General features: G+C 41.9%; 1 protein-coding gene and 1 pseudogene across 1 annotated transcript; both read left to right on the top strand.

Annotated features, from left to right (window-relative positions):
• Positions 1-1,126: 1,126 nt before the first annotated feature.
• On the top strand, positions 1,127-6,963 carry klf6a (Kruppel-like factor 6a). The gene is given in 5 exon segments (XM_026363109.1): positions 1,127-1,532; positions 2,838-2,990; positions 2,992-3,421; positions 4,206-4,329; positions 5,104-6,963. Coding segments are annotated over 5 exon segments (861 nt in total). The 5' UTR covers positions 1,127-1,430; the 3' UTR covers positions 5,156-6,963.
• A 2,816-nt stretch (positions 6,964-9,779) lies between these two features.
• Positions 9,780-9,898, top strand: LOC113164992 (annotated as a pseudogene).
• The last annotated feature ends 901 nt before the right edge of the window (positions 9,899-10,799 follow it).

Below are 10,799 nucleotides of genomic sequence, written 5' to 3' on the forward strand. Positions count from 1 at the left end.
CTGTGTAGATGTACTCCTGACTTGTACAATCATGTCATCAAAAGCATCAAATTAATTCTTAGTTTGTACTTTAAGTACATTTGACAGCATGTCCTTGGCACAATTTCAGTAGTAATTGGAAGCAGTACTTATATTTGTGGTGTTGCAAGTACTTAGTGTTGTGTTTGTGTACTTTTCTGTGTACTACAACCCCTCAAATTAAATAGCCTAAAACAGAAAACTCACTTTTAGTTGTTCTGCTTAATGTGATGTGACTTTTTATAAATACACCAGGTGACATGGGTGCCAAACATACCACACCTGCATTGGTTATTTAGGTTGGACATTATCTTGACAATGAGTAGAAGAGTTTTCATGTACCATTATAACTAATGTGGGGCGAAAACAAAGGATTTAACTTTAGGGAACTTCTGGGGAATATTAATTCTGCTTCATGCTCTTTATAGTGCAAATTAGGAGGGAAAATAGTTTGGAAACTAACTAAAGGCTGTTCTTGTCAAACCCCCGGACCCAGTTTGATCTTGTATATTTCAGTCCCTGTGATAAAGCAGAAGTTTCTATATTTCATGTGTTCAGGCAGGAGTGAGGACTAATGTGTTCCTCTGAACTCATCCTGTATGTGTGCTGACAACACAATAATATCCTGCCTTACATTAGTCACCGTGTCCCAAGATATGTGCTTACTGAGTGGAACATTGAGTGGCTGACAACAAATGCACTTCGCCACAGTTACAGCTTTAAGTGAAGTCATCCCTTTAACACCAGTGTTGCAAGTTGTACACACAAACTCGAACTGTTTCAACATAACTGTTTGGGCTCACAGGCGATATCACTGCCGAGACGCACGGCCCACAGAAAAGCCGCTACACAGAGGCAGAGAGCGAGCAGCCGCCGCTTATATACACGCCTATAAATAACCAACCAATCAGCGGCGAGTGACTGGAGGTCAAACGCACCAATGAAATTGGAGAATGAACCAATTCAAGGCCGCGATTGGTCGACCGTGATATCATTTGCGATCCGTCGCGACGCTCGCTTTTGATTGGCTTACGTGCAGCAGGCGTAATCGTGCCGCGAGTAAGGGAGGGGAGGAGGGGGAGGGGGAGGGGCGGTCGTCGGGGTTTGAATAGGGAAGTTTGCAGAGCGCAGTTGTTCCACGTCCAGTCCAGAGTGGTGTTTGCAAATAGTGTGGACGCGAGAGAAAGGAGGAGAAGAAGGACTGGCGGACGGACGCTCGTCTACTGCTACTACTACTACTGCTACTACTACTACTGCTGCTGCTGCTGCTCCTCACAACAAGCCGCCTGTCCGTTTGCGTCGCGGGGGACCGCTCTCATTCATGTCACCGGGTGTTTTTCTACCTGAGATCATATCTAAGTGCAGCTATTTAGGCTTTTTCACATTTTTTTAACAAGCTCTGGGAAAAAAAAATGGATGTTCTACCCATGTGCAGCATCTTTCAAGAACTTCAAATAGTTCACGACACGGGCTATTTCTCGGCCCTGCCGTCACTGGAGGAGTACTGGCAGCAGGTGAATATGTCTACGATCCGAACCGAGCCCGCTTCAGCTTCCTTTGCTTTAACAGATGACACCGCAGCGTGCAGCCAGCCCACTTCAGATCTCCCATCACACAGTTTCATTGTCGGTGTCGTTCTGAAGTTTGTTGTTAAGTCATTTCAGGCTGGCGGGGATCAGTGTGTCAGTGTGACAGCTGGAGGCTCTGCTCCGCACTGCTCCGCTCAGTGAGCAGAAGTACCGGTGCTGTCAGCGCTGCTCTTCTGCTTTTAGCTGCTGCTGCAGGAAGTGGGATTTCACTTCAGTATCAGCTCATAGGGAAATAATATGCTGATCTTTTATGAGGTGGTTCAGCCTCATTATGAACTTCAACGGAATGTTTGAAGCTTTCTATTTCTAACTACATGTGTTCCCACTCCATAACTCCATTGATTCATGCTGAGATTTGAATGCCTCCCCTTCCCCTTTGCCCAACATGCCATTATTAAAAATAAAATATTGTACTGAAGAAGCCAGAAGGAAACGTCTCTACTATATGTATTGGAGCCAGTGTATCTTTTGAGGGCCAGGATTAAATAGCATCTCCTGACACTGAGGAAGGATGTGATTGCATGTCAGAGGTACAGCATGAGGAAAATCAGCTGAATGGCTCAGCTCATGGAGGGGTGGATGGCTTCCTTAAAAGGACTCTAAATTTGTTCAGTGAGTCATTCAGGGGATGGAATGACAATGCACGCTTATTGTTTGGCTGCACTCAGGTGCACGACAGTGGAGTAAAATCACGTGAAGCTGAGGTGCTTGCTACATGATGTTTGAGCCTCAGTTATATGAGGGAGGCAGAGTTTAAAACAGTAAAGCTCAAATTAGTTAAATGCAAATGTTTTAAATATATCATATATATATATATATATTATCAATTAATCTGCTGATAATTTGTAAATGGAGATATATAATGGTGAGTGCCTTTCACAGAGCCCAGTGTTATAGTTAAATATCTTGGTTTATCTTACTATAAGTCCCAAAAATGCACCTTCATGTTTACAAGCAAGATCATCAAAAAATAAAAAAGACAATTATTCATTTTATTTTAACAGACTAGCTAATAATTGTTGCTTCTGTAATGTGTGCACAATGAAGATAAGTGCACAGACAGTAAAAATGTCCTGCTGTGAGCGTTTGACAAATATTACACCACATTAGACATTTGGGGGAATGCGCACATGCATCATTCACAAGGATTCTCCACACAGATGCAGCTGAATCTCGTCGCTTTATGCGTATTGTTGTAATTTATATATTCTTACTGTGTCATTCAACCAGACATGCTTGGAGTTAGAGCGCTACCTACAGAGTGAGCCTTACGTCTCTACATCTGACCTCAAGTTTGATGGCCAGGAGGACCTCTGGAGCAAGCTCATCTTGGCCTGTGGGGATAAAGCTAAGACTGAGTCTGACCCAAAGCTGCCCCCGGTCCCACGAGGAGGACAATCAGGACAGTCAAATCTTGGACAACAACAGTGTGAATTCAGATGCCAGCAGTGAGGCTTCAGACAGTTCTGAGGAGCTCTCACCAATGCATAGCTTTACCTCCAACCCTCTGGGCTCTGTCTTGGTCGGCTCTGGACCTTTTAGCCCCTCCATCATTAGCACACCCCCGTCCTCTCCGGAGGCCAACTCCGAGCCTGGCAGTGTGACGAACGGCTGGGTTGCATCGCACACCGAGTTGCACTCTCCAGTCAAGATCAGGAGCAGCGGGGTGGTGAAGAGTTCAGAAAAGACCGCACTCGTCTGCGGGGACACGTCTCCGGATGGCAGGAGGCGAGTACATAGGTGTCACTTCAACGGGTGTCGCAAGGTTTACACAAAGAGCTCCCACCTAAAAGCACACCAGCGCACTCATACAGGTGAGTTCACACGTGTCACAACTGTTTTTTAAATTGTGTATTATGTAAACCCAAAACTGCATAAAAGTTGAAAACATCTTAGTTTTTGTTGAGTAAAGGACGGAAGTACTAATAAGTCAGTCTCCCACCATAATGAAATTGTCCATCTATTGTGTAATGTAATTAAAGGCCTGCATTGCATGATGTCCTCAGCTGGAGCGCTGTGAGTATTAGCTCTGCATGGCTGGATACCTAAACTGTGACCTAATCTATCTGGAATGTGACAGAGCCAGTGAGTGAGTGAGTGAGGGGGGAGGGGAGAGGGGTTGCACATGGGAGATTAAAGGACTTCAAAACAGATTGAATATCACCATGGGAAAGGGTGAATGGGCGGGGAGCCCAGGGTCAGTGAGTGGGAAGACCTCTGAATGGCCATTTGACTGTTTTTTGGTTTTGTTTTTGTTTTTTGAATTTCTGGCATGAAAGTTCTTTCTTTTTTCTTTTCTTCATTTTATCACATATATTCCGCCCTACTGCATTGCTCTCGGTAGCAAAATTTACACTGCATGAGATCACTGTTCGTTATCCAGCAGGTTGTGTGGAATCTGATTCTCGACTGGCTTGTCAGCACCTGTGACATCTGGCCCTGGCCTCAGGGTGATTAATTTGAATGCATTTAAATGACAACAGCGAAGAGCTGACCAATTGCTGCCTGAGCAGCAAAGGCCACATTCCTTTTGTGCTTTTTGTGTATGTGTCTCAGAATCTGAGCTCAATTAATCATCTTGTTTTATTTGTTCCACAGGTGAGAAACCGTACAGGTGTTCATGGGAGGGCTGTGAATGGCGTTTTGCACGGAGCGATGAGTTGACCAGACACTTCAGGAAACACACTGGGGCAAAGCCATTTAAATGCAGCCACTGTGACAGGTGAGCAAGGGCGTCTGTCTGCACATCAGGCATTTTTCGATTAACATCTCACATGGCTAAGGCATGCATTCATGCTGTGCATGACTGTTGACATGATGTGCTTTTGTTAGGTCGTCCAAATAGTGATGCATGTCTTTATAGTTTATCCACTAGGACTAGATGATGTAGCCTTAAAGCTATATCACAGTATTTTAGAATATTTTCGCGTATATAATGATATAAAAATATTGTTATTGGCGCAAGTAACAATGATAAAAAAGAAAATTAAAAACTAAACAAAATCAGTTACTTACTAGCAATAAAGTTGTTGTTAGTTCCTGTCACAGATTTAAAATTACAGATCTGTGACTTGTATCTGGTTGGTTGCCGAACCATTACCTAATAGACAGAGAAAGCGCCTTTATTTTGAGTGTTTGTAGGCTCATGTGAGGTGCCCATGTTACGGTTTGTCTGCAAACATATCATCTTGCAGCTATATCATCAATATCCCCATACTGATATGATGCATCACTTAACAGTAGCTCACCTGTATAATGCTCATATTTTTATTAAAATGGTTGTTCACATCATCAGCAAATTGCAATTATCAGCATCACACTCAAAATCCACCATTTGTGGTGTTATTTATCAAATGACAGCTTGTTTCACCATCCTGTGTTTTAACTTTGTGTCATATAACAATAATGAAGCCATTTCTTCTTCTTTCACAAAACTCATTTGTCAGTGGTCTATTTTTGCATTGTCACTGACTTACTCTCTCCACTGTGTCACCAGATGTTTTTCCAGGTCTGACCATCTGGCTCTTCATATGAAGAGGCACATCTAGAGCAGGGGTGAGCACCAACCAAGCAACGCCGTTGTGTTTTTTTAAAGTTTTTAAAAGGAAAAAAAAAATCAAAAGAAAAAGAAAAACAAACACCATCTCCCGACCAGTCTCTTGGTTGAACTGTCCCAGAGCAGTGGCGGGAGTGTGTTCCAGCCAAAGCATGCCGTTTTGCACCATACTGAAACCCAGTGCCTCCGGGACCTCTCTTTGGAGAAAGGCGCTCTGAAGGTTGTCTGCTGCAACGAGGACAAAATCATGGATTGGGAAGATTTTTTTATTTTATTTTATTTTTCAAATTTCTTATTTTATTTTATTTTATTTTATTTTATTTTATTTTTATTTTTTTGAATTTGAGAAGGACTTAAACACAAAAAAGATAAAATCGCTAAAAGACAAACAGAAAGAGTGAATGATGTGTATGTATGGTGCATGATGTTTTGGGGACAGCTCCCAGACAGCAGATACACTGGTACTTTATAAAACCTGTCTGAGGTAAGCATGTGTGCACTGTGAATGTCTGTGATTGGCTTACCGGTCCCCTTGAAAAGGAAAGAAGAAGAGGATTTTTGGGTGGAGGGCCAGATAAATGGATGGTGCGGGACTGGTACCAATGTTGCTGTGGACTGAATGGGTTTCTAGGGGAAACATTCTGCTTGTGTTTCCCTGGTGGCGCTGTGAGGATGGGGCTGGGAGGAAGTTCCTGCCTGTCTGTCTGGCACCCAAACTGGGGGGGTGAGGGGGTGTTCTCTGAAGATTTTGAGACCCTGGGTTTGACCAGTGTGAGATGTGTCACCTTCTGGACTGTGACCCAAGGGACCAAAACTACCCCCTCCCATCTCTGGTCACTGTATGACAGGAGCTTATTTTGGTGTTTTTGGTGCAGCTACTAAATGTGCAATGTGTTATGTAGCCTGGTTTATTATTTTTTTACAAGCTACAAAGCTAATTTGTAGTTGAATTGTATAAGCTGTGTGCTTAGAGGTATAACACAACTATACTATAACTTCAGTATCATAGACAGGTGTTGCATGGTTCTAGGGTTTGTTCTTTTCCTGTTTCCACTGTAATCAGGACTGCAAATAGTTTCAATAAAAGTGCAGCTAAAAAGCAAATGGTTAAATGTTACAATATTGTACATAAAGCCTTGATGATTTTCTCTTTTACAACTTCATCACTTTCCTTCATTGGGCTTTCTCATCTGGCTGGAGATTTCACCACTGCTTGCTACTATTTCTCATTCATCCTATGCCTTGAGAACTAATTTTGATTTACCTTTTTTAGTACTTTGTTTTCTATCTAATAATGCACTGTTGACCTAAATGGTGCCTTATGCAAGTGACTCAGCCCTGAAAGTTGCGGCGGTTTTGCCCCCCTTCGTATCGGGAAGTCACGTTTGTTATAGAGTGATTTGACAAGCTTCATCCAGGCTCAATTACAAATGGAAGGAAGTTATGCTCGAACTTGCGTGCATTTAATTTGTCTCATGGTTAGTTGGATGTTAAAATGTAAATGTACCTTTTCTTAGTCAGTGGAACCACTTTAGCTCCTGTGTATCACACTCAGTGGAGTCAGAACATGTAAATAAGATAACTGCTGTATGTTTTGAGCACTTACATTCATTGATTAAACATGTTGACTACTGTGTAGTACGTACTCACGTCCATCACACGCAGCTCCAAGGTACAAAACAACCAGAATAGTTCATACAGTCCTGCTCCTTTTGCCAGTATACCCCACCACCACCTACATGAACGCCTTCCTCTCCTCTGAGCCCCCCTCCCTCCTATCCGACTCCCATCCCTCCAGTGTGACTGAAGAAAAAGCTAAAGATTTATTGTAATTAACAGGCTGCAGTCGGACAGGCCTCGCCTTGTACTGCCTCTCAGTAATGAATTGCTAAAGGCTTTGTTGGCATGGAATCTGTCACAGACTGCTGACTGTGTAGGTTGGTTATTGACCTGTCTGGGGAGCATGTTGTTTTAGCCAAGCAGCAACAGTATTATAAAAACCACAGGAGCGAGGGTGGCAGTGTGGGTGGTTGGGGGCTCTCACAGGAGATAACAATAATGCAGGTGGAAATCCCAGGACAGGATCTCACTTAAAGGTTTTTACTGGATTGTTGGCTAGTGATGGATACTTAACAGAAGGTGAAGACCAAACATGATTCTAGGGGTTTTAAATGTATTAATAAACAGCTTCAGACTAGTGTCACCCTACTCCACTTCTAGTGACCTCACCGCAGGAATTTGATGTTGCAGCAAGTGGCATGCTACAACATATGGATTTCAGATCAGTGGGTGAAAGAGACAAGATGAGTGCAAACTTGAAACTGCTTGCTGCAATAGTTCTGCCAACAGCCGATACAGTTCGAGTTGTAATTGAGCCTTGATTTAGCCTTGTGTTTGCTCGCATCTTTTACGCTTTCCATCATCTTTTTCATCCCACTATTCTGACTTTTTCTGTCACACACACATAGACAGATCTTTGTTTTCAACTGAATCTTTGTACAAAAAGAAAAAAAAAATACAACTTTTGTAAAATTATGTTTATGCTTTATGAAATTTTTATTTGAAATTGTTTTGCAAAATTGTTATATTTCTGTATGAATGTATTTTTTATTGGAATAATAAGAAATTCTTATCTGACTTTGCTTCCTTGGTCTCATTTGTTACTTGTGCGCAGTTATGCTTCATCGTTGTGAAGGCTTTTCACTTGTTTCTTTATGTTTTTTTTTGGGCCTGTGGGAGCTCTGCAGCTAGTTCATGATGGGTGTCTGTATTTCAGCTGAGTCCTGTTGTCCAGTAATACAGACAAAATGCAGTTAGGGCCAGGGTTAGAGCTTTATGACAGACATGGAACCAGTTTGGTGCTCTTCGGTGCAACAAAAAATAGTTTAGTTTGGGACATGAAATTCAGTCCAGATACAAAATGTATCTGTACAGGAACTGTGCATCAGTGTGAATCTTGCAAAAGCAAAAAAAAAAAAAAGTGCCAAATCACTCTAAACCAGAAGGTGAAAGTAATGTACTTTTTATACCACCAGTAAATATCAGATAAGAAAGCAGCAAATTGGAGTGTTGCCTAGTTGACTTTTAATTTCAACATGGAGTGGCCCTTTATTGTAGCTGGAAATGTGATCCATCATCTTGCCTGTTGTAGCTGGTCTGTGGTTCTTCTTAGACGTAATGGTCCTGTGATTGAAATGTGTTAGGGTTTTTTTCAGGGTGTTTGGTTCTTTTCAAATGGAACTAGTTCGAGTCTATTCTCTGTCCATCAAAAGCCCTGTGAGTGAGCACAAGTGGTTGTTATCTAACATTTAGAATTTATCAATCAAATATAATTTTTTGAAACACACACAGCTGCTGGAAGCTTTACATGTTTTGGGCATGGGGCACCAACATGAAAAAAAAAACCTCAAATGAGCAGCTCACATCTTTGGACAAACTGGTTCCTAAACAGAAATCTAAAGCACCTTGCTCCCAGTGGTATATATTTAAGATTCAACTTTTCCCCAAACACCCGTCACTGCAGTGGTTTCAATTCCTAAAAACTACTGACTGCTCATTCCTCGGAGCAAACTACTTCTCATCAAAGCAGTATAAATAATTTATCTACATCTCCTACAGCCCATGGCATTTAATTAGAGAGCCACTTTTATACATTTGTTAGATAATTACTATACTTGACACAGATAATGATACAAAACAGCAGTGGATAAACCAAAGAGCCTACTTTAAGTCACAAACTAACAAGAAAATAAGATAAAACAGACTTCTACTTCTCCTCTCCTGCTCCCCTGCTTATGGTGATGACCTAGAATGGGCAGGCAACTTATTAGCTCCTCTGATTTCTAGTAATAGCCCTGTGGTTTATAAATGAAGCTCTGCCCACTAGTCGTTAATTAAGCTTCGCTCTGGAGAACCTCCCAGCTTTGGAGTGATAAAGAATGTTGTTTTTGCCTCAAATGCTGCCTTGCCTTGATCTCTCAAAACGGGCGCTCCACTTGATTTGTCAACTATCTACCCTGTGATGCATAACGCAAGAATAAAGAACACAGCCAGTAAGAAGGCATGCTCAGTGTGACCTGCTCGTGGAAGAAAACCCGGAGGCTTCTAAGCTTCTTGTCAGCCACTTGTATCCATGTGACTGCTGTACAGTTCTTCCTGTCATGTGGACCATCATGGATAGAATTTGTCATAAATGTGACTCATAGAATGCATATTTGCTTTTCCACCTTGATAATGGAACTAGGTCTAAACCCCAGTGGGCTACTGGGAACATTTGATCACTTTTACATGTTATACATCTTCTCATAATGTCTCAGGGGGAGCTCAAAAGATAAGGCTGTGTCCAGTGCCAGTGTTGTGGACTGGCACAATTTTGCCAGGAGTAAATGCAATGGCTGACCAGTGATGGGAAACCAATAAGCAAATTTAATTAGAAAATACACCTGTTAGGGCTATCTGATACAGAATATACCACAATGCCTGACCATATTTTTTCAATAATGATTTGAGTAATCATATGAATAACAATATTATAATTTGCTTTAAAAAAAACAAACCAACACAACCATTCTGAAAACTAATTTGCAAATTACAGATATTTGTTTCGGGTGGCACATGCTTACGGCCACACCACTGTGAGCGCACCCGATCTCGTCTGATCTCGGAAGCTTAGCACGGTCGGGCCTGGTTAGTACTTGAATGGGAGATCACCTGGGAATACGAGGTGCTGTAAATGTGGGGGTGGCTTCTTTTTTTGTGGCTCAATAGGTAGAGCAGTTGACTGCCAATCACAGGATTGGTGGTTCGATTCCCGGTTGCCACATCAAACCTGCCGCTCTGCCATCAGTGTGTGAATGTGTGTGTGCTTGTGTGTGTGAATGGGTGAATGAGACACAGTGTAAAGTGCTTTGAGTACCAGCTAGGTACAAAAGCGCTATATAAGTGCAGACCATTTACCATTTACATGTAGAAAAATGTACTTGGGGTGGCATGAGGTTTTGGCAGCGTGGTCATCCTGGCCTGGGAGACTTAGCCTGCCAGACTGTTTTGTGAGCCTTCGTCACAGGAGGTTATAGTAATTTATCAGGTTTTACATGCTGATAGAGGGATTTCCACTCTGTATATATGATTTGTTTTGAATAAGTGTTTAATTTAAAGGGACGTAGGATTATGCTCATTTTACAAAAAACGAAAGTTAAAATGAATTGAAATTTGTGGAGCAGGCCTTTGTTCCCTGGGGTGTTCATTATCTCATGATTCCTCAGAGGTATCTTGTGAACCACTGGACTAGACTCAGAAGCAAGGGACTGTATAGAATGTTTGATGCTGTTGATGCGTGCTGAACCTTGTGTTGAGATTGTTAATACCTCATGACTTACACTAGAAAAGTGTACTTTAAACAATGTTAAAATCTCTAAGGCACTCCACAGATTTCCACATTAACAGGGTCCATCCTGGACATTTTTGGTTCTCTATGCAAGATGTTTAGTGGGTGGATGGATAATCATTTTATCGCAGATACCACCAACTATATAGTATAAGTATTTACTGTACATACACTGTCCATTAAAGACAAGTTTATTTTCATGTGATATGGCGAGGTAATAATACTGAAGAAGAATGAACACATTGTTCCC

This window comes from Anabas testudineus, chromosome 2 (genome assembly GCF_900324465.2).
Source record: "Anabas testudineus chromosome 2, fAnaTes1.2, whole genome shotgun sequence".
In the NCBI taxonomy this organism is placed as follows: Eukaryota; Metazoa; Chordata; class Actinopteri; order Anabantiformes; family Anabantidae; genus Anabas; species Anabas testudineus.